Genomic DNA, 24,204 nt, shown 5'->3' with positions numbered 1-24,204 from the left:
GGAGCAGACACTTCCTCGGCCAGTGGTGGTGGAAAGGACACCTCGGCCGCCACCTCGGCCAGTGAGAGAAGCCAGCAGGCTGCCTCGCCCGACATGGGCACCCTCTGCCCCTGCAGCCAGATTCACTGACATGGCCATCGGCAGGACAAGCAACAGCCAAAAGCAGCTTTGCACAACCGCTGCCCAGCAGCACCACATCCCCGCACATGGCAGCACTGTTGCGAGGCCACGGAGCTGGCAGCCTGCCCCACACAGGCCCACAGCCTGTGCCACAGCGCAGGGCACAAGAAATGTGAGCGCGGTCCTGCGCAACAACAGCGCTGAGAGCCGGGGACCCTACCAGCAGGCAGTGGCATGCCAGGACCCAGCATACAGCAGGGCTGCAATGACAAGAAGATACACTGTCAGGGCACCTAACGGCAGCAAAGCCACCGCCACTCAGCCTGCTCCTGATCCTAACACCCGTGCGAGCACTGCTGCTTCCCAGAGCAGGAAGACGGGGCGAGAGGGCAGCCTCAATGACAAGTTGCTGGGGCTGCACAAGAAGGTTCTTGCAAAGCCTCTGCCCGCCCTGCGCAGCAACATCGAGGCTTTGCAACACGCCAGGAGGAGCCGCTTGGCCAGAGCTCCTGAGGAAGAGGAGTACCAGGCACCTCTCGTTCCCATGGCACCAGCACCAGCATCTCGTGGCTTTAGCAGGCAGGCTGCTGCAGCACAAGCCCAGCGCCAGGCACCTGCCATGAACAGCTCAGCAGAAAATGACGCAGATCTGAATTTCCCATCCAGGTGCGTCAAGAAGCTTCCTTTCAGAGCTGGTGTCGAGGTGATAGAGGCACCAGCCTCTCCCGCCATCGGCAGGCAGGCTGCAGCAGGACGAGCACAGGGCCGGGCACCTGCCCCGCACAGCCACAAAGAAAGCAACATGGATATGAAGGTCACACCCAAGAGCATCCTCAGGAAGGTCCATTTCAGAGATGCTGTTGAGGAGGAGGCAGAGACCGCAGCCTCTTGTGGCTTTGACAGTCAAGCTCTGGCAGCAGAAGCACAGTGCAATGCACCTGCCTCCGACAGCATCATAGTAAGAGATGCAAAAGTGCGTGTCACACCCAGTGTCGGTGCAAGCTCCCAGTTCTGGAATATGATCGAGGAGGAGGCAGAGGAAACAGATTCTTCTCACAATGGTGATGAGGAGGCAGCACCGGAGGCAGCACCAGAGGCAGAGAGTCAGGCATCTGTCCTGCTCAGCCCAGATGCCTGTGAGTTGGTTCCACAGGGAGCAGCCCTGCTCAGCACAAGGGAGCCTCTGGTCCAGGCTGTGGCAGTGGATCAGGAAACCAGCCAGCAGCTGCTGGAACCTCAGGGCATGACCCAAATGCTGGATGCGGCAGTGGACAAAGAGGAGAAAGAGTGGGTAGAGGACATTGATAAAGTGCTGTCCCAAGTGGAAGAGATCATCATACGCAACCTCTGGGTCAACCCCTCGGTCCCAGAGCTCTTCCAGGACCCCCAGGCCGATATCCAGGAGGGGTCTGACTTCCCCAGCAGCATGGACATTGAAGTGACAGGGGAGGCAGGTGGAGACCTGCAGAACACGTCTCCTATCCCAGCCGGACCCACAGCCACTGAGTCGACAGCTTCTACATTAGCTGCATCTGTGGAGGAAGAGGAGCACCGCGCACGTCTCACTCCAGTGGCACAGGAGGAGGTGGAACCGGCACCAGTTTCTCCTGCCTGCGTCGAGCAGGAGGCAGCACCACAGGCACAGAGGCAGGTACCTGCCCTGCTCAGCCCTGATGCCTGTGAGGTGGTTGTAGAAGAAACGGCCAGGACCATCTCTGAAGAGGTCCTGATCATGAGCCTGGCCGTTGTCCAGGGAGCCAGCCAGCAGCTGGCGGAACATCGGGACATGTCCCAAAACTCAGATGAGGCAATGGCACTAATGGCATCTGTGTGGACTGGGGACACTGAGTCTCCTGTGTGTGGAGACCATCAAGGAGAGGCTGAAACAGCCATTGTCTTGCCAGAAACACAGAGAGAGGAAGTGGCAGCTTCATGGCCTGAGATGCCTGTGCCAGAGGCTGGAGCATGCCACTCTGCCCCAGAAGCAGCCAACGAAGGAGAAGCAGGAGCTTCTGCCTTTGATCGTGAATCTGGGCACCCGGTGAGCGAGGCACATATGGCTGGCACCGGAGATACTGTGGAGATTCAAGCAGGAGTCTCGCATGGGCTACCTGTGGCAGAGAGATTCCTGCTGCTCCCTATGCCAGAGCCTCTGGAGGAGCCGGAGAGGAGCAGCATGGCCCACACCAGTCACAGGCTCGACATGCAAAGGAGAGCCAGCCTGCCTTGGCTGCTGGGCAGCTCTGTGGAAAGGGAGCTCCAGCAGCAGGAGGGCCAGAGGCCTCGTTTCGCCTTGCGGCGGGGACGGATGCCCAGTCACAGGCAGGTGAGTGCCAAGGACAGGATGGGACAGGACAGCGGGATGAGCCTTCCTCTGCCTGTGGCCAGCCACTGCTCCCTCAACTCATTTTCTGCATCCCTGTTGTGTGTTTACAGGAAGCGCCAGGGACCTTGGGCGAGGAAGCTGACGATGAGGAGTTGGACGGAAAGGAAGAAGAGGAATGGGAAGAGGCCATGGACAAAGAGCTTTCTGAAGTGGAAGAGATCACCATACGCAACCTCTGGGTCAACCTCTCAGTCCCAGACCACTTCCAGGACACCCATGCAGATCCCCAGGAGGGATCCAGCTGCCCCACCAGCATGGGCATGGACGCAACAGGAGAGGGAACCAGCCAACAGCTGGTGGAGTATCAGGACATGACCCAAATCCTGAGTGTGTCAATGGCAGCACTGACGCCTGCAGCACCTGAGCACGTTGAGTCTGCTGTGGCTTCGGAGCCTCAGGGAGAGGCCAGTGCAGCCGCTGCCTCCCCAACAGTGCCTGAGGATGAAGTGGCTGCTTTCTTGACTGAGATCCCTGCAACAGAGCCTGGAACATCCCACATTCCTCCAGGAGCAGATGATAGTGGAGATGCAGCAGCTTCTCCCTTGTGTCGGGACTCTCGGCGCCAGGTGAGTGAGGCGCGTGTGGTTGGCACCGGGGATCCCAAGGCCTTGGACGGCAGCTCCCAGGTTTTGTGACAGGGCTATTTCTGGTGCTGCCTGTGTCATCCCACTGACATTGCCCCCATCCCCTGCCTGTGCTCTTGCTACCCTGCAGGGTAGGCTCAGACGCTTTGTGAGGAAACACCTGGGCAAGGCTGTGACTGTCATCCAGGGAACAAGGCAGCAGCAGGTGAAAGAGCCAGACGTGGCACAAAGCTTGGATGTGGAGTCACCGTCAACGTCGCCTGCTGTAGTTCAGGACAGCGAGAACCAGCCAGGTACTTGCCCGAGTTGGGTGGCACCCAGGCCAGACCGGCAGCAGTGTTTGCGTGAGTTCGGGTGTGTCCCAGCCTCCCCTCCATGGGCCGAAGGCTGCGTGGAGACCTCCTAGCAGACCTTCCAGTATCTGAAGGAGGCCAATGAGGATGCTGTTAAGGAGAAGTTCTTTACTGTAAGGGTGGTGAGGCACTGGAACGGGTTGCCAAAGGAAGTCCCTTGCCTACAGCTCTTCTTCCTCCACAGGCATTGCCACTCTTCCAGACCAAGGAGCGGCCCCACGGCGACGACTCTCCCGCTTCAGGAGAGTGCTGAGGGCTCTGCGCAAGGCTTTCACTTGCTCATGCCTCACCCCACGTGTGGAGGAGTAGCGCCCTGCTGCCAGCGCCAGGCCCAAGGCAGCTGTGCTGAGGATGTCATGCTGCAGCCTGCACTTGTTGTGGCTGCTTTCTTGGGCCAATAAATAATAACTCGTTTCCCCCCCCACTGCTCGTCTCTGCCTGTATGTTGGTTAGAGCATGTTTGTGTAATTCACGGACCTCTATATTTAATTAACGTAAAACAACTGACTTCAATCTAAGCGGCTACCTATCTGTTGCAATTAGTTCTAGTTTACACACAGTATGCTAGAGATTGGAAGAGACCTCAAAAGATCATCTCGTCCAGTCCCGCTTCCGGAGCGGGAACACCTACATAATGTTACACAGGAATGTGTCCAGGCGGGTTTTGAATGTCTCCAAAGATGGAGACTCCACAACCTCCCTGGGCAGCCTGTTCCAATGGCAAGCATAAATAAACACTTCCTACAAGTTTTGAAGTTAAATAAAAGTTCAAATATTCAACTTTAAATTTTGAGCAAGCTTTTAAATAGAACACCCTCTTCCCCACTTCTATACAAAGATAAAGCAGTGGTGTACAAAGCACACAAGTTAAATTGTGTTTGATAACTGGGGAATAGCCTTACTGTCAGTTATCAAACAAATCAGGAGAATAAACATATCTCTATCTTGTAAGATAAGACTAAAACCAAAAATCCACGTTAATCATGATAGAAGTGAAACATCTGAATGCAGAAGCCTCACAGTTATCACTTAAAAGCTTTAAACCCAACTTCCTCTGATCTATTTGCTATTGTAAAGCAAATATCCAAAGAGCACTGACACTTTAACTCTTGGAAAGCAAATAACACATTTACATCAACCACCCCTCCCGCCCTTCCAACACATGGATATGAGAAAGGTCCCAAGCACTCTGTAGTTCCAACACAGTTCCATGTTCAACATTCCTCAGTCAAATCTCTAAACACCTGAGGTGCCAGTTTATAGTGAACAAAAATTAATGAATAAAAACTCTTCTGAGTTCTTACACTCTGCAAAAGAGATCAGAGAAGGAATTTACACTGGGCTAAATCCAAAGTTTAATCTAGCTTTCTTAGGATGTTCTCACCAAGAATATGTTCTCTGGGACACATTTTTAGAATGAAAAGCTACTTGGTTGAAAACAAACGGCTTTACTTTTTATGATGAAAGAGAAATGATGATTGTTGAGTTACACTGTAATACTCTCTTTATGCTGTGTCTGTAGGCTCGTATCTTTAACGAGACCCCTATAAATCCACGAAGATGTCTGCACATCCTTACCAAAATCCTTTACTTGCTGAACCAGGTAAGTGCTATCATTTCTTCCCAGCCAGAATGAATATTCCCAAGGCTAATATAAGGAAGAAGTTCTTTACTGTGAGGGTGATGAGGCCAGAGAAGTGGTGAATGTTCCATCCTTGGCAGTGTTCAAGGCCAGGTTGCACAGAGCCTTGAGAGACATGTCTAGTGTGAGGTGTCCCTGCCTTTGGCAAGGGGTTGGAACTGGATGAGCTTAAGGTCCTTTCAAAGCCAAGCCATTCTGTGATGCTGTGATTCTAATTTCTGATAGCTTTCAGTGTGAAAGAAGTTTTGTACCTCTTCCTGACAGATTTGGGAGGTAGCTTTTTAAGGAGATCCAGAATGGGGTGTTTATGCTTTAGTATTATGTTCTTCCCTCTGACTTGCTGCTAACTGGAGTGAGATACATATCACTGAAGCTTTTAATACTTTTTCCGTGAGTGCCAAGTGAGAGCTGCTGCTTGATCTGTGGCCATCACAGCCCTGTGCAATGAAAGAGACACTTGTGTTTGCCCAGCTAAAGTGGGAATGGCTGAGACGAAGTGAAAACATAGGCCAAGAAGTGATGAGGTAGAAGGGTGTCTTTTTGTCTGGGGCTAAATTAGAAGCATGATAAGAAAGATTTTCTTCAGATGTTTATGTAGATCAGGTTTCGTGTGTGTCAGGTTGTATTTAACATCAAAGTAGGTTGGACCTCTGCTGTTCAGTCTTAATTCAGGCAGCAAGTAGATCCCTTTTAGGTAAGACAAAACCAAGGATGCCAGAAAAGGGAGCACAGGCTACTTAACAAACTGTTCCATTGCTGTACAGCTATGGATGGCATTTGTTGAAACCAAGTAGCTAGTAGTGGTAAATTTGACAGGTACTCCTCAGGAAACACGAGGTGAGGGAGGGATGGTTTCTAACATGAGAAAAAGCCTCAAAGCAAAGATCCTTGGTGTGTGGGTAGGTGTTAAAAATGGAGGCTGGAGGGAAGGAATGCCATGCAGAGGGACCTCGACATGCTTGTGAGGTGGGCTGATGCCAACCTCATGAAGTTTAAGCATGCCAAGTGCAAGGTCCTACAGCTGGGTCAGACCAATCCCAGGCACAGCTACAGGTTGGGCAGAGAAGAGATTCAGAGCAGCCCTGCGGAGAAGGACTTGGGGGTGTTGGTTTCATGTTCTTTTTATGTTGAGTAAACCAGAACTGCACACAGTACTCCAGGTGAGGTCTCACAAGAATGATTTCATTATTTTTGTTGTTTTTTTCCTTCTTTTACCGGTCTTTCTTTTCTCCGTTCCCTTTTCTTCTTGTCAAGGAAAAAAACAGGGAGGAGAAAAGTGCATCCCTGACTGCCCAGTGGCCATGGGCACGATGCTGCCGCTGTCACAAAGCTTCAGTGGTTGCTGTGGAGTTGCCCATGAGGAGCTGGGACCCTTTGGAACTGGTGAGGGCATCGGCGTCTCCGTGGAAACCACGGGGGCATTGTTACGACTCTTATGTGGGGTATTTAAGGCCCTGGCGCACCCTAGAGGTGGCAGTTGCCCTGTGAATCCACAGCAAGTCTGCATCCGAGGACACAGAAGATGCCAGTGGACAAGGGATCGAACGCCCGCTCCCAGCCTGCCGAGGGCAGGCCAGGAGTGCAAAGGAGGCGCCAGGTGAGGGCTGGGGCAGGAGTGAGAGGCCGGTGGTGGGACGGGGCCACATGGAGCTGCCTCGGGGCCGGGGCCGGGCTTGCCGGCACTGCGGGGGCTGCTGTGCCAAGGCAGCCGCCTCCATCACACACCTCTTCCTCCTCCTCCTGCCCGCAGGTGGGCCACAGGCCACAGCCTGAGGAAGGGCGGCGTGGGATCACGGTACCACAGCTGCCCTACCAACGAAGGTATCAGCCCATCGAGACCCAGCAGGAACAGGTAGGGACCCCGAGGGAGACAGGGCCAAACACCTTCCCAACCACGGGCATGCCGGGGCTGCTGTGGGCTGGGGCCATGGCCGGCGGGTGGCCAGCCCTTTCCCCAGCCAGCTCTGGGAGCAGGCAGCAGCCACCTGTGGGCCTGAGCCTTGCCGTGGGGCTGGCAGGGGAGCCCAACTGCATGAGCTCCCAACAGCTGGGATACGGGCGCAAGAGACACTATCACAGAGCCTCTCTCCTCGACTTCTCTTGCAGGTGGGCAGCGTGAGGTGCAGAGCGGTGCTGCCCCGCAGCATGAGGACAGAGGAGCAGACACTTCCTCGGCCAGTGGTGGTGGAAAGGACACCTCGGCCGCCACCTCGGCCAGTGAGAGAAGCCAGCAGGCTGCCTCGCCCGACATGGGCACCCTCTGCCCCTGCAGCCAGATTCACTGACATGGCCATCGGCAGGACAAGCAACAGCCAAAAGCAGCTTTGCACAACCGCTGCCCAGCAGCACCACATCCCCGCACATGGCAGCACAGTTGCGAGGCCACGGAGCTGGCAGCCTGCCCCACACAGGCCCACAGCCTGTGCCACAGCGCAGGGCACAAGAAATGTGAGCGCGGTCCTGCGCAACAACAGCGCTGAGAGCCGGGGACCCTACCAGCAGGCAGTGGCATGCCAGGACCCAGCATACAGCAGGGCTGCAATGACAAGAAGATACACTGTCAGGGCACCTAACGGCAGCAAAGCCACCGCCACTCAGCCTGCTCCTGATCCTAACACCCGTGCGAGCACTGCTGCTTCCCAGAGCAGGAAGACGGGGCGAGAGGGCAGCCTCAATGACAAGTTGCTGGGGCTGCACAAGAAGGTTCTTGCAAAGCCTCTGCCCGCCCTGCGCAGCAACATCGAGGCTTTGCAACACGCCAGGAGGAGCCGCTTGGCCAGAGCTCCTGAGGAAGAGGAGTACCAGGCACCTCTCGTTCCCATGGCACCAGCACCAGCATCTCGTGGCTTTAGCAGGCAGGCTGCTGCAGCACAAGCCCAGCGCCAGGCACCTGCCATGAACAGCTCAGCAGAAAATGACGCAGATCTGAATTTCCCATCCAGGTGCGTCAAGAAGCTTCCTTTCAGAGCTGGTGTCGAGGTGATAGAGGCACCAGCCTCTCCCGCCATCGGCAGGCAGGCTGCAGCAGGACGAGCACAGGGCCGGGCACCTGCCCCGCACAGCCACAAAGAAAGCAACATGGATATGAAGGTCACACCCAAGAGCATCCTCAGGAAGGTCCATTTCAGAGATGCTGTTGAGGAGGAGGCAGAGACCGCAGCCTCTTGTGGCTTTGACAGTCAAGCTCTGGCAGCAGAAGCACAGTGCAATGCACCTGCCTCCGACAGCATCATAGTAAGAGATGCAAAAGTGCGTGTCACACCCAGTGTCGGTGCAAGCTCCCAGTTCTGGAATATGATCGAGGAGGAGGCAGAGGAAACAGATTCTTCTCACAATGGTGATGAGGAGGCAGCACCGGAGGCAGCACCAGAGGCAGAGAGTCAGGCATCTGTCCTGCTCAGCCCAGATGCCTGTGAGTTGGTTCCACAGGGAGCAGCCCTGCTCAGCACAAGGGAGCCTCTGGTCCAGGCTGTGGCAGTGGATCAGGAAACCAGCCAGCAGCTGCTGGAACCTCAGGGCATGACCCAAATGCTGGATGCGGCAGTGGACAAAGAGGAGAAAGAGTGGGTAGAGGACATTGATAAAGTGCTGTCCCAAGTGGAAGAGATCATCATACGCAACCTCTGGGTCAACCCCTCGGTCCCAGAGCTCTTCCAGGACCCCCAGGCCGATATCCAGGAGGGGTCTGACTTCCCCAGCAGCATGGACATTGAAGTGACAGGGGAGGCAGGTGGAGACCTGCAGAACACGTCTCCTATCCCAGCCGGACCCACAGCCACTGAGTCGACAGCTTCTACATTAGCTGCATCTGCGGAGGAAGAGGAGCACCGCGCACGTCTCACTCCAGTGGCACAGGAGGAGGTGGAACCGGCACCAGTTTCTCCTGCCTGCGTCGAGCAGGAGGCAGCACCACAGGCACAGAGGCAGGTACCTGCCCTGCTCAGCCCTGATGCCTGTGAGGTGGTTGTAGAAGAAATGGCAAGGACCGTCACTGAAGAGGTCCTGATCATGAGCCTGGCCGTTGTCCAGGGAGCCAGCCAGCAGCTGGTGGAGTATCAGGACATGACCCAAATCCTGGGTGTGTCAATGGCAGCACTGACGCCTGCAGCACCTGAGCACGTTGAGTCTGCTGTGGCTTCGGAGCCTCAGGGAGAGGCCAGTGCAGCCGCTGCCTCCCCAACAGTGCCTGAGGATGAAGTGGCTGCTTTCTTGACTGAGATCCCTGCAACAGAGCCTGGAACATCCCACATTCCTCCAGGAGCAGATGATAGTGGAGATGCAGCAGCTTCTCCCTTGTGTCGGGACTCTCGGCGCCAGGTGAGTGAGGCGCGTGTGGTTAGCACCGGGGATCCCAAGGCCTTGGACGGCAGCTCCCAGGTTTTGTGACAGGGCTATTTCTGGTGCTGCCTGTGTCATCCCACTGACATTGCCCCCATCCCCTGCCTGTGCTCTTGCTACCCTGCAGGGTAGGCTCAGACGCTTTGTGAGGAAACACCTGGGCAAGGCTGTGACTGTCATCCAGGGAACAAGGCAGCAGCAGGTGAAAGAGCCAGACGTGGCACAAAGCTTGGATGTGGAGTCACCGTCAACGTCGCCTGCTGTAGTTCAGGACAGCGAGAACCAGCCAGGTACTTGCCCGAGTTGGGTGGCAGCCAGGCCAGACCGGCAGCAGTGTTTGCGTGAGTTCGGGTGTGTCCCAGCCTCCCCTCCATGGGCCGAAGGCTGCGTGGAGACCTCCTAGCAGACCTTCCAGTATCTGAAGGAGGCCAATGAGGATGCTGTTAAGGAGAAGTTCTTTACTGTAAGGGTGGTGAGGCACTGGAACGGGTTGCCAAAGGAAGTCCCTTGCCTACAGCTCTTCTTCCTCCACAGGCATTGCCACTCTTCCAGACCAAGGAGCGGCCCCACGGCGACGACTCTCCCGCTTCAGGAGAGTGCTGAGGGCTCTGCGCAAGGCTTTCACTTGCTCATGCCTCACCCCACGTGTGGAGGAGTAGCGCCCTGCTGCCAGCGCCAGGCCCAAGGCAGCTGTGCTGAGGATGTCATGCTGCAGCCTGCACTTGTTGTGGCTGCTTTCTTGGGCCAATAAATAATAACTCGTTTCCCCCCCCACTGCTCGTCTCTGCCTGTATGTTGGTTAGAGCATGTTTGTGTAATTCACGGACCTCTATATTTAATTAACGTAAAACAACTGACTTCAATCTAAGCGGCTACCTATCTGTTGCAATTAGTTCTAGTTTACACACAGTATGCTAGAGATTGGAAGAGACCTCAAAAGATCATCTCGTCCAGTCCCGCTTCCGGAGCGGGAACACCTACATAATGTTACACAGGAATGTGTCCAGGCGGGTTTTGAATGTCTCCAAAGATGGAGACTCCACAACCTCCCTGGGCAGCCTGTTCCAATGGCAAGCATAAATAAACACTTCCTACAAGTTTTGAAGTTAAATAAAAGTTCAAATATTCAACTTTAAATTTTGAGCAAGCTTTTAAATAGAACACCCTCTTCCCCACTTCTATACAAAGATAAAGCAGTGGTGTACAAAGCACACAAGTTAAATTGTGTTTGATAACTGGGGAATAGCCTTACTGTCAGTTATCAAACAAATCAGGAGAATAAACATATCTCTATCTTGTAAGATAAGACTAAAACCAAAAATCCACGTTAATCATGATAGAAGTGAAACATCTGAATGCAGAAGCCTCACAGTTATCACTTAAAAGCTTTAAACCCAACTTCCTCTGATCTATTTGCTATTGTAAAGCAAATATCCAAAGAGCACTGACACTTTAACTCTTGGAAAGCAAATAACACATTTACATCAACCACCCCTCCCGCCCTTCCAACACATGGATATGAGAAAGGTCCCAAGCACTCTGTAGTTCCAACACAGTTCCATGTTCAACATTCCTCAGTCAAATCTCTAAACACCTGAGGTGCCAGTTTATAGTGAACAAAAATTAATGAATAAAAACTCTTCTGAGTTCTTACACTCTGCAAAAGAGATCAGAGAAGGAATTTACACTGGGCTAAATCCAAAGTTTAATCTAGCTTTCTTAGGATGTTCTCACCAAGAATATGTTCTCTGGGACACATTTTTAGAATGAAAAGCTACTTGGTTGAAAACAAACGGCTTTACTTTTTATGATGAAAGAGAAATGATGATTGTTGAGTTACACTGTAATACTCTCTTTATGCTGTGTCTGTAGGCTCGTATCTTTAACGAGACCCCTATAAATCCACGAAGATGTCTGCACATCCTTACCAAAATCCTTTACTTGCTGAACCAGGTAAGTGCTATCATTTCTTCCCAGCCAGAATGAATATTCCCAAGGCTAATATAAGGAAGAAGTTCTTTACTGTGAGGGTGATGAGGCCAGAGAAGTGGTGAATGTTCCATCCTTGGCAGTGTTCAAGGCCAGGTTGCACAGAGCCTTGAGAGACATGTCTAGTGTGAGGTGTCCCTGCCTTTGGCAAGGGGTTGGAACTGGATGAGCTTAAGGTCCTTTCAAAGCCAAGCCATTCTGTGATGCTGTGATTCTAATTTCTGATAGCTTTCAGTGTGAAAGAAGTTTTGTACCTCTTCCTGACAGATTTGGGAGGTAGCTTTTTAAGGAGATCCAGAATGGGGTGTTTATGCTTTAGTATTATGTTCTTCCCTCTGACTTGCTGCTAACTGGAGTGAGATACATATCACTGAAGCTTTTAATACTTTTTCCGTGAGTGCCAAGTGAGAGCTGCTGCTTGATCTGTGGCCATCACAGCCCTGTGCAATGAAAGAGACACTTGTGTTTGCCCAGCTAAAGTGGGAATGGCTGAGACGAAGTGAAAACATAGGCCAAGAAGTGATGAGGTAGAAGGGTGTCTTTTTGTCTGGGGCTAAATTAGAAGCATGATAAGAAAGATTTTCTTCAGATGTTTATGTAGATCAGGTTTCGTGTGTGTCAGGTTGTATTTAACATCAAAGTAGGTTGGACCTCTGCTGTTCAGTCTTAATTCAGGCAGCAAGTAGATCCCTTTTAGGTAAGACAAAACCAAGGATGCCAGAAAAGGGAGCACAGGCTACTTAACAAACTGTTCCATTGCTGTACAGCTATGGATGGCATTTGTTGAAAGCAAGTAGCTAGTAGTGGTAAATTTGACAGGTACTCCTCAGGAAACACGAGGTGAGGGAGGGATGGTTTCTAACATGAGAAAAAGCCTCAAAGCAAAGATCCTTGGTGTGTGGGTAGGTGTTAAAAATGGAGGCTGGAGGGAAGGAATGCCATGCAGAGGGACCTCGACATGCTTGTGAGGTGGGCTGATGCCAACCTCATGAAGTTTAAGCATGCCAAGTGCAAGGTCCTACAGCTGGGTCAGACCAATCCCAGGCACAGCTACAGGTTGGGCAGAGAAGAGATTCAGAGCAGCCCTGCGGAGAAGGACTTGGGGGTGTTGGTTTCATGTTCTTTTTATGTTGAGTAAACCAGAACTGCACACAGTACTCCAGGTGAGGTCTCACAAGAATGATTTCATTATTTTTGTTGTTTTTTTCCTTCTTTTACCGGTCTTTCTTTTCTCCGTTCCCTTTTCTTCTTGTCAAGGAAAAAAACAGGGAGGAGAAAAGTGCATCCCTGACTGCCCAGTGGCCATGGGCACGATGCTGCCGCTGTCACAAAGCTTCAGTGGTTGCTGTGGAGTTGCCCATGAGGAGCTGGGACCCTTTGGAACTGGTGAGGGCATCGGCGTCTCCGTGGAAACCACGGGGGCATTGTTACGACTCTTATGTGGGGTATTTAAGGCCCTGGCGCACCCTAGAGGTGGCAGTTGCCCTGTGAATCCACAGCAAGTCTGCATCCGAGGACACAGAAGATGCCAGTGGACAAGGGATCGAACGCCCGCTCCCAGCCTGCCGAGGGCAGGCCAGGAGTGCAAAGGAGGCGCCAGGTGAGGGCTGGGGCAGGAGTGAGAGGCCGGTGGTGGGACGGGGCCACATGGAGCTGCCTCGGGGCCGGGGCCGGGCTTGCCGGCACTGCGGGGGCTGCTGTGCCAAGGCAGCCGCCTCCATCACACACCTCTTCCTCCTCCTCCTGCCCGCAGGTGGGCCACAGGCCACAGCCTGAGGAAGGGCGGCGTGGGATCACGGTACCACAGCTGCCCTACCAACGAAGGTATCAGCCCATCGAGACCCAGCAGGAACAGGTAGGGACCCCGAGGGAGACAGGGCCAAACACCTTCCCAACCACGGGCATGCCGGGGCTGCTGTGGGCTGGGGCCATGGCCGGCGGGTGGCCAGCCCTTTCCCCAGCCAGCTCTGGGAGCAGGCAGCAGCCACCTGTGGGCCTGAGCCTTGCCGTGGGGCTGGCAGGGGAGCCCAACTGCATGAGCTCCCAACAGCTGGGATACGGGCGCAAGAGACACTATCACAGAGCCTCTCTCCTCGACTTCTCTTGCAGGTGGGCAGCGTGAGGTGCAGAGCGGTGCTGCCCCGCAGCATGAGGACAGAGGAGCAGACACTTCCTCGGCCAGTGGTGGTGGAAAGGACACCTCGGCCGCCACCTCGGCCAGTGAGAGAAGCCAGCAGGCTGCCTCGCCCGACATGGGCACCCTCTGCCCCTGCAGCCAGATTCACTGACATGGCCATCGGCAGGACAAGCAACAGCCAAAAGCAGCTTTGCACAACCGCTGCCCAGCAGCACCACATCCCCGCACATGGCAGCACAGTTGCGAGGCCACGGAGCTGGCAGCCTGCCCCACACAGGCCCACAGCCTGTGCCACAGCGCAGGGCACAAGAAATGTGAGCGCGGTCCTGCGCAACAACAGCGCTGAGAGCCGGGGACCCTACCAGCAGGCAGTGGCATGCCAGGACCCAGCATACAGCAGGGCTGCAATGACAAGAAGATACACTGTCAGGGCACCTAACGGCAGCAAAGCCACCGCCACTCAGCCTGCTCCTGATCCTAACACCCGTGCGAGCACTGCTGCTTCCCAGAGCAGGAAGACGGGGCGAGAGGGCAGCCTCAATGACAAGTTGCTGGGGCTGCACAAGAAGGTTCTTGCAAAGCCTCTGCCCGCCCTGCGCAGCAACATCGAGGCTTTGCAACACGCCAGGAGGAGCCGCTTGGCCAGAGCTCCTGAGGAAGAGGAGTACCAGGCACCTCTCGTTCCCATGGCACCAGCACCAGCATCTCGTGGCTTTAGCAGGCAGGCTGCTGCAGCACAAGCCCAGCGCCAGGCACCTGCCATGAACAGCTCAGCAGAAAATGACGCAGATCTGAATTTCCCATCCAGGTGCGTCAAGAAGCTTCCTTTCAGAGCTGGTGTCGAGGTGATAGAGGCACCAGCCTCTCCCGCCATCGGCAGGCAGGCTGCAGCAGGACGAGCACAGGGCCGGGCACCTGCCCCGCACAGCCACAAAGAAAGCAACATGGATATGAAGGTCACACCCAAGAGCATCCTCAGGAAGGTCCATTTCAGAGATGCTGTTGAGGAGGAGGCAGAGACCGCAGCCTCTTGTGGCTTTGACAGTCAAGCTCTGGCAGCAGAAGCACAGTGCAATGCACCTGCCTCCGACAGCATCATAGTAAGAGATGCAAAAGTGCGTGTCACACCCAGTGTCGGTGCAAGCTCCCAGTTCTGGAATATGATCGAGGAGGAGGCAGAGGAAACAGATTCTTCTCACAATGGTGATGAGGAGGCAGCACCGGAGGCAGCACCAGAGGCAGAGAGTCAGGCATCTGTCCTGCTCAGCCCAGATGCCTGTGAGTTGGTTCCACAGGGAGCAGCCCTGCTCAGCACAAGGGAGCCTCTGGTCCAGGCTGTGGCAGTGGATCAGGAAACCAGCCAGCAGCTGCTGGAACCTCAGGGCATGACCCAAATGCTGGATGCGGCAGTGGACAAAGAGGAGAAAGAGTGGGTAGAGGACATTGATAAAGTGCTGTCCCAAGTGGAAGAGATCATCATACGCAACCTCTGGGTCAACCCCTCGGTCCCAGAGCTCTTCCAGGACCCCCAGGCCGATATCCAGGAGGGGTCTGACTTCCCCAGCAGCATGGACATTGAAGTGACAGGGGAGGCAGGTGGAGACCTGCAGAACACGTCTCCTATCCCAGCCGGACCCACAGCCACTGAGTCGACAGCTTCTACATTAGCTGCATCTGCGGAGGAAGAGGAGCACCGCGCACGTCTCACTCCAGTGGCACAGGAGGAGGTGGAACCGGCACCAGTTTCTCCTGCCTGCGTCGAGCAGGAGGCAGCACCACAGGCACAGAGGCAGGTACCTGCCCTGCTCAGCCCTGATGCCTGTGAGGTGGTTGTAGAAGAAATGGCAAGGACCGTCACTGAAGAGGTCCTGATCATGAGCCTGGCCGTTGTCCAGGGAGCCAGCCAGCAGCTGGTGGAGTATCAGGACATGACCCAAATCCTGGGTGTGTCAATGGCAGCACTGACGCCTGCAGCACCTGAGCACGTTGAGTCTGCTGTGGCTTCGGAGCCTCAGGGAGAGGCCAGTGCAGCCGCTGCCTCCCCAACAGTGCCTGAGGATGAAGTGGCTGCTTTCTTGACTGAGATCCCTGCAACAGAGCCTGGAACATCCCACATTCCTCCAGGAGCAGATGATAGTGGAGATGCAGCAGCTTCTCCCTTGTGTCGGGACTCTCGGCGCCAGGTGAGTGAGGCGCGTGTGGTTAGCACCGGGGATCCCAAGGCCTTGGACGGCAGCTCCCAGGTTTTGTGACAGGGCTATTTCTGGTGCTGCCTGTGTCATCCCACTGACATTGCCCCCATCCCCTGCCTGTGCTCTTGCTACCCTGCAGGGTAGGCTCAGACGCTTTGTGAGGAAACACCTGGGCAAGGCTGTGACTGTCATCCAGGGAACAAGGCAGCAGCAGGTGAAAGAGCCAGACGTGGCACAAAGCTTGGATGTGGAGTCACCGTCAACGTCGCCTGCTGTAGTTCAGGACAGCGAGAACCAGCCAGGTACTTGCCCGAGTTGGGTGGCAGCCAGGCCAGACCGGCAGCAGTGTTTGCGTGAGTTCGGGTGTGTCCCAGCCTCCCCTCCATGGGCCGAAGGCTGCGTGGAGACCTCCTAGCAGACCTTCCAGTATCTGAAGGAGGCCAATGAGGATGCTGTTAAGGAGAAGTTCTTTACTGTAAGGGTGGTGAGGCACTGGAACGGGTTGCCAAAGGAAGTCCCTTGCCTACAGCTCTTCTTCCTCCACAGGCATTGCCACTCTTCCAGACCAAGGAGCGGCCCCACGGCGACGACTCTCCCGCTTCAGGAGAGTGCTGAGGGCTCTGCGCAAGGCTTTCACTTGCTCATGCCTCACCCCACGTGTGGAGGAGTAGCGCCCTGCTGCCAGCGCCAGGCCCAAGGCAGCTGTGCTGAGGATGTCATGCTGCAGCCTGCACTTGTTGTGGCTGCTTTCTTGGGCCAATAAATAATAACTCGTTTCCCCCCCCACTGCTCGTCTCTGCCTGTATGTTGGTTAGAGCATGTTTGTGTAATTCACGGACCTCTATATTTAATTAACGTAAAACAACTGACTTCAATCTAAGCGGCTACCTATCTGTTGCAATTAGTTCTAGTTTACACACAGTATGCTAGAGATTGGAAGAGACCTCAAAAGATCATCTCGTCCAGTCCCGCTTCCGGAGCGGGAACACCTACATAATGTTACACAGGAATGTGTCCAGGCGGGTTTTGAATGTCTCCAAAGATGGAGACTCCACAACCTCCCTGGGCAGCCTGTTCCAATGGCAAGCATAAATAAACACTTCCTACAAGTTTTGAAGTTAAATAAAAGTTCAAATATTCAACTTTAAATTTTGAGCAAGCTTTTAAATAGAACACCCTCTTCCCCACTTCTATACAAAGATAAAGCAGTGGTGTACAAAGCACACAAGTTAAATTGTGTTTGATAACTGGGGAATAGCCTTACTGTCAGTTATCAAACAAATCAGGAGAATAAACATATCTCTATCTTGTAAGATAAGACTAAAACCAAAAATCCACGTTAATCATGATAGAAGTGAAACATCTGAATGCAGAAGCCTCACAGTTATCACTTAAAAGCTTTAAACCCAACTTCCTCTGATCTATTTGCTATTGTAAAGCAAATATCCAAAGAGCACTGACACTTTAATTCTTGGAAAGCAAATAACACATTTACATCAACCACCCCTCCCGCCCTTCCAACACATGGATATGAGAAAGGTCCCAAGCACTCTGTAGTTCCAACACAGTTCCATGTTCAACATTCCTCAGTCAAATCTCTAAACACCTGAGGTGCCAGTTTATAGTGAACAAAAATTAATGAATAAAAACTCTTCTGAGTTCTTACACTCTGCAAAAGAGATCAGAGAAGGAATTTACACTGGGCTAAATCCAAAGTTTAATCTAGCTTTCTTAGGATGTTCTCACCAAGAATATGTTCTCTGGGACACATTTTTAGAATGAAAAGCTACTTGGTTGAAAACAAACGGCTTTACTTTTTATGATGAAAGAGAAATGATGATTGTTGAGTTACACTGTAATACTCTCTTTATGCTGTGTCTGTAGGCTCGTATCTTTAACGAGACCCCTATAAATCCACGAAGATGTCTGCACATCCTTACCAAAATCCTTTACTTGCTGAACCAGGTAAGTGTTATCATTTCTTCCCAGCCAGAATGAATATTCCCAAGGCTAATATAAGGAAGAAGTTCTTTACTGTGAGGGTGATGAGGCCAGAGAAGTGGTGAATGTTCCATCCTTGGCAGTGTTCAAGGCCAGGTTGCACAGAGCCTTGAGAGACATGTCTAGTGTGAGGTGTCCCTGCCTTTGGCAAGGGGTTGGAACTGGATGAGCTTAAGGTCCTTTCAAAGCCAAGCCATTCTGTGATGCTGTGATTCTAATTTCTGATAGCTTTCAGTGTGAAAGAAGTTTTGTACCTCTTCCTGACAGATTTGGGAGGTAGCTTTTTAAGGAGATCCAGAATGGGGTGTTTATGCTTTAGTATTATGTTCTTCCCTCTGACTTGCTGCTAACTGGAGTGAGATACATATCACTGAAGCATTTAATACTTTTTCCATGAGTGCCAAGTGAGAGCTGCTGCTTGATCTGTGGCCATCACAGCCCTGTGCAATGAAAGAGACACTTGTGTTTGCCCAGCTAAAGTGGGAATGGCTGAGACGAAGTGAAAACATAGGCCAAGAAGTGATGAGGTAGAAGGGTGTCTTTTTGTCTGGGGCTAAATTAGAAGCATGATAAGAAAGATTTTCTTCAGATGTTTATGTAGATCAGGTTTCGTGTGTGTCAGGTTGTATTTAACATCAAAGTAGGTTGGACCTCTGCTGTTCAGTCTTAATTCAGGCAGCAAGTAGATCCCTTTTAGGTAAGACAAAACCAAGGATGCCAGAAAAGGGAGCACAGGCTACTTAACAAACTGTTCCATTGCTGTACAGCTATGGATGGCATTTGTTGAAACCAAGTAGCTAGTAGTGGTAAATTTGACAGGTACTCCTCAGGAAACACGAGGTGAGGGAGGGATGGTTTCTAACATGAGAAAAAGCCTCAAAGCAAAGATCCTTGGTGTGTGGGTAGGTGTTAAAAATGGAGGCTGGAGGGAAGGAATGCCATGCAGAGGGACCTCGACATGCTTGTGAGGTGGGCTGATGCCAACCTCATGAAGTTTAAGCATGCCAAGTGCAAGGTCCTACAGCTGGGTCAGACCAATCCCAGGCACAGCTACAGGTTGGGCAGAGAAGAGATTCAGAGCAGCCCTGCGGAGAAGGACTTGGGGGTGTTGGTTTCATGTTCTTTTTATGTTGAGTAAACCAGAACTGCACACAGTACTCCAGGTGAGGTCTCACAAGAATGATTTCATTATTTTTGTTGTTTTTTTCCTTCTTTTACCGGTCTTTCTTTTCTCCGTTCCCTTTTCTTCTTGTCAAGGAAAAAAACAGGGAGGAGAAAAGTGCATCCCTGACTGCCCAGTGGCCATGGGCACGATGCTGCCGCTGTCACAAAGCTTCAGTGGTTGCTGTGGAGTTGCCCATGAGGAGCTGGGACCCTTTGGAACTGGTGAGGGCATCGGCGTCTCCGTGGAAACCACGGGGGCATTGTTACGACTCTTATGTGGGGTATTTAAGGCCCTGGCGCACCCTAGAGGTGGCAGTTGCCCTGTGAATCCACAGCAAGTCTGCATCCGAGGACACAGAAGATGCCAGTGGACAAGGGATCGAACGCCCGCTCCCAGCCTGCCGAGGGCAGGCCAGGAGTGCAAAGGAGGCGCCAGGTGAGGGCTGGGGCAGGAGTGAGAGGCCGGTGGTGGGACGGGGCCACATGGAGCTGCCTCGGGGCCGGGGCCGGGCTTGCCGGCACTGCGGGGGCTGCTGTGCCAAGGCAGCCGCCTCCATCACACACCTCTTCCTCCTCCTCCTGCCCGCAGGTGGGCCACAGGCCACAGCCTGAGGAAGGGCGGCGTGGGATCACGGTACCACAGCCGCCCTACCAACGAAGGTATCAGCCCATCGAGACCCAGCAGGAACAGGTAGGGACCCCGAGGGAGACAGGGCCAAACACCTTCCCAACCACGGGCATGCCGGGGCTGCTGTGGGCTGGGGCCATGGCCGGCGGGTGGCCAGCCCTTTCCCCAGCCAGCTCTGGGAGCAGGCAGCAGCCACCTGTGGGCCTGAGCCTTGCCGTGGGGCTGGCAGGGGAGCCCAACTGCATGAGCTCCCAACAGCTGGGATACGGGCGCAAGAGACACTATCACAGAGCCTCTCTCCTCGACTTCTCTTGCAGGTGGGCAGCGTGAGGTGCAGAGCGGTGCTGCCCCGCAGCATGAGGACAGAGGAGCAGACACTTCCTCGGCCAGTGGTGGTGGAAAGGACACCTCGGCCGCCACCTCGGCCAGTGAGAGAAGCCAGCAGGCTGCCTCGCCCGACATGGGCACCCTCTGCCCCTGCAGCCAGATTCACTGACATGGCCATCGGCAGGACAAGCAACAGCCAAAAGCAGCTTTGCACAACCGCTGCCCAGCAGCACCACATCCCCGCACATGGCAGCACTGTTGCGAGGCCACGGAGCTGGCAGCCTGCCCCACACAGGCCCACAGCCTGTGCCACAGCGCAGGGCACAAGAAATGTGAGCGCGGTCCTGCGCAACAACAGCGCTGAGAGCCGGGGACCCTACCAGCAGGCAGTGGCATGCCAGGACCCAGCATACAGCAGGGCTGCAATGACAAGAAGATACACTGTCAGGGCACCTAACGGCAGCAAAGCCACCGCCACTCAGCCTGCTCCTGATCCTAACACCCGTGCGAGCACTGCTGCTTCCCAGAGCAGGAAGACGGGGCGAGAGGGCAGCCTCAATGACAAGTTGCTGGGGCTGCACAAGAAGGTTCTTGCAAAGCCTCTGCCCGCCCTGCGCAGCAACATCGAGGCTTTGCAACACGCCAGGAGGAGCCGCTTGGCCAGAGCTCCTGAGGAAGAGGAGTACCAGGCACCTCTCGTTCCCATGGCACCAGCACCAGCATCTCGTGGCTTTAGCAGGCAGGCTGCTGCAGCACAAGCCCAGCGCCAGGCACCTGCCATGAACAGCTCAGCAGAAAATGACGCAGATCTGAATTTCCCATCCAGGTGCGTCAAGAAGCTTCCTTTCAGAGCTGGTGTCGAGGTGATAGAGGCACCAGCCTCTCCCGCCATCGGCAGGCAGGCTGCAGCAGGACGAGCACAGGGCCGGGCACCTGCCCCGCACAGCCACAAAGAAAGCAACATGGATATGAAGGTCACACCCAAGAGCATCCTCAGGAAGGTCCATTTCAGAGATGCTGTTGAGGAGGAGGCAGAGACCGCAGCCTCTTGTGGCTTTGACAGTCAAGCTCTGGCAGCAGAAGCACAGTGCAATGCACCTGCCTCCGACAGCATCATAGTAAGAGATGCAAAAGTGCGTGTCACACCCAGTGTCGGTGCAAGCTCCCAGTTCTGGAATATGATCGAGGAGGAGGCAGAGGAAACAGATTCTTCTCACAATGGTGATGAGGAGGCAGCACCGGAGGCAGCACCAGAGGCAGAGAGTCAGGCATCTGTCCTGCTCAGCCCAGATGCCTGTGAGTTGGTTCCACAGGGAGCAGCCCTGCTCAGCACAAGGGAGCCTCTGGTCCAGGCTGTGGCAGTGGATCAGGAAACCAGCCAGCAGCTGCTGGAACCTCAGGGCATGACCCAAATGCTGGATGCGGCAGTGGACAAAGAGGAGAAAGAGTGGGTAGAGGACATTGATAAAGTGCTGTCCCAAGTGGAAGAGATCATCATACGCAACCTCTGGGTCAACCCCTCGGTCCCAGAGCTCTTCCAGGACCCCCAGGCCGATATCCAGGAGGGGTCTGACTTCCCCAGCAGCATGGACATTGAAGTGACAGGGGAGGCAGGTGGAGACCTGCAGAACACGTCTCCTATCCCAGCCGGACCCACAGCCACTGAGTCGACAGCTTCTACATTAGCTGCATCTGCGGAGGAAGAGGAGCACCGCGCACGTCTCACTCCAGTGGCACAGGAGGAGGTGGAACCGGCACCAGTTTCTCCTGCCTGCGTCGAGCAGGAGGCAGCACCACAGGCACAGAGGCAGGTACCTGCCCTGCTCAGCCCTGATGCCTGTGAGGTGGTTGTAGAAGAAATGGCAAGGACCGTCACTGAAGAGGTCCTGATCATGAGCCTGGCCGTTGTCCAGGGAGCCAGCCAGCAGCTGGTGGAGTATCAGGACATGACCCAAATCCTGGGTGTGTCAATGGCAGCACTGACGCCTGCAGCACCTGAGCACGTTGAGTCTGCTGTGGCTTCGGAGCCTCAGGGAGAGGCCAGTGCAGCCGCTGCCTCCCCAACAGTGCCTGAGGATGAAGTGGCTGCTTTCTTGACTGAGATCCCTGCAACAGAGCCTGGAACATCCCACATTCCTCCAGGAGCAGATGATAGTGGAGATGCAGCAGCTTCTCCCTTGTGTCGGGACTCTCGGCGCCAGGTGAGTGAGGCGCGTGTGGTTAGCACCGGGGATCCCAAGGCCTTGGACGGCAGCTCCCAGGTTTTGTGACAGGGCTATTTCTGGTGCTGCCTGTGTCATCCCACTGACATTGCCCCCATCCCCTGCCTGTGCTCTTGCTACCCTGCAGGGTAGGCTCAGACGCTTTGTGAGGAAACACCTGGGCAAGGCTGTGACTGTCATCCAGGGAACAAGGCAGCAGCAGGTGAAAGAGCCAGACGTGGCACAAAGCTTGGATGTGGAGTCACCGTCAACGTCGCCTGCTGTAGTTCAGGACAGCGAGAACCAGCCAGGTACTTGCCCGAGTTGGGTGGCAGCCAGGCCAGACCGGCAGCAGTGTTTGCGTGAGTTCGGGTGTGTCCCAGCCTCCCCTCCATGGGCCGAAGGCTGCGTGGAGACCTCCTAGCAGACCTTCCAGTATCTGAAGGAGGCCAATGAGGATGCTGTTAAGGAGAAGTTCTTTACTGTAAGGGTGGTGAGGCACTGGAACGGGTTGCCAAAGGAAGTCCCTTGCCTACAGCTCTTCTTCCTCCACAGGCATTGCCACTCTTCCAGACCAAGGAGCGGCCCCACGGCGACGACTCTCCCGCTTCAGGAGAGTGCTGAGGGCTCTGCGCAAGGCTTTCACTTGCTCATGCCTCACCCCACGTGTGGAGGAGTAGCGCCCTGCTGCCAGCGCCAGGCCCAAGGCAGCTGTGCTGAGGATGTCATGCTGCAGCCTGCACTTGTTGTGGCTGCTTTCTTGGGCCAATAAATAATAACTCGTTTCCCCCCCCACTGCTCGTCTCTGCCTGTATGTTGGTTAGAGCATGTTTGTGTAATTCACGGACCTCTATATTTAATTAACGTAAAACAACTGACTTCAATCTAAGCGGCTACCTATCTGTTGCAATTAGTTCTAGTTTACACACAGTATGCTAGAGATTGGAAGAGACCTCAAAAGATCATCTCGTCCAGTCCCGCTTCCGGAGCGGGAACACCTACATAATGTTACACAGGAATGTGTCCAGGCGGGTTTTGAATGTCTCCAAAGATGGAGACTCCACAACCTCCCTGGGCAGCCTGTTCCAATGGCAAGCATAAATAAACACTTCCTACAAGTTTTGAAGTTAAATAAAAGTTCAAATATTCAACTTTAAATTTTGAGCAAGCTTTTAAATAGAACACCCTCTTCCCCACTTCTATACAAAGATAAAGCAGTGGTGTACAAAGCACACAAGTTAAATTGTGTTTGATAACTGGGGAATAGCCTTACTGTCAGTTATCAAACAAATCAGGAGAATAAACATATCTCTATCTTGTAAGATAAGACTAAAACCAAAAATCCACGTTAATCATGATAGAAGTGAAACATCTGAATGCAGAAGCCTCACAGTTATCACTTAAAAGCTTTAAACCCAACTTCCTCTGATCTATTTGCTATTGTAAAGCAAATATCCAAAGAGCACTGACACTTTAACTCTTGGAAAGCAAATAACACATTTACATCAACCACCCCTCCCGCCCTTCCAACACATGGATATGAGAAAGGTCCCAAGCACTCTGTAGTTCCAACACAGTTCCATGTTCAACATTCCTCAGTCAAATCTCTAAACACCTGAGGTGCCAGTTTATAGTGAACAAAAATTAATGAATAAAAACTCTTCTGAGTTCTTACACTCTGCAAAAGAGATCAGAGAAGGAATTTACACTGGGCTAAATCCAAAGTTTAATCTAGCTTTCTTAGGATGTTCTCACCAAGAATATGTTCTCTGGGACACATTTTTAGAATGAAAAGCTACTTGGTTGAAAACAAACGGCTTTACTTTTTATGATGAAAGAGAAATGATGATTGTTGAGTTACACTGTAATACTCTCTTTATGCTGTGTCTGTAGGCTCGTATCTTTAACGAGACCCCTATAAATCCACGAAGATGTCTGCACATCCTTACCAAAATCCTTTACTTGCTGAACCAGGTAAGTGTTATCATTTCTTCCCAGCCAGAATGAATATTCCCAAGGCTAATATAAGGAAGAAGTTCTTTACTGTGAGGGTGATGAGGCCAGAGAAGTGGTGAATGTTCCATCCTTGGCAGTGTTCAAGGCCAGGTTGCACAGAGCCTTGAGAGACATGTCTAGTGTGAG

The 24,204-nt window shown here is 53.4% G+C and overlaps 1 protein-coding gene across 1 annotated transcript in view; it reads left to right on the top strand.

Annotated features, from left to right (window-relative positions):
• LOC133276737 (uncharacterized) overlaps positions 1-24,204 on the top strand; it is a 68,221-nt gene that overhangs the window by 24,381 nt on the left and 19,636 nt on the right. Inside the window, exons 3-4 of the mRNA XM_061467874.1 lie at positions 1,815-2,450; positions 2,561-2,833. Coding sequence (XP_061323858.1) covers positions 1,815-2,450; positions 2,561-2,833 — 909 coding nt within the window. The remainder of the gene's footprint in view (positions 1-1,814; positions 2,451-2,560; positions 2,834-24,204) is intronic.

This window comes from Pezoporus flaviventris, unplaced genomic scaffold (assembly GCF_033815535.1).
Source record: "Pezoporus flaviventris isolate CSIRO_AGI_PZ_B2104156 unplaced genomic scaffold, CSIRO_AGI_Pfla_v1 ptg000046l, whole genome shotgun sequence".
Classification (NCBI taxonomy): Eukaryota; Metazoa; Chordata; class Aves; order Psittaciformes; family Psittacidae; genus Pezoporus; species Pezoporus flaviventris.
This window is presented reverse-complemented; position numbering and strand designations above follow the sequence as displayed.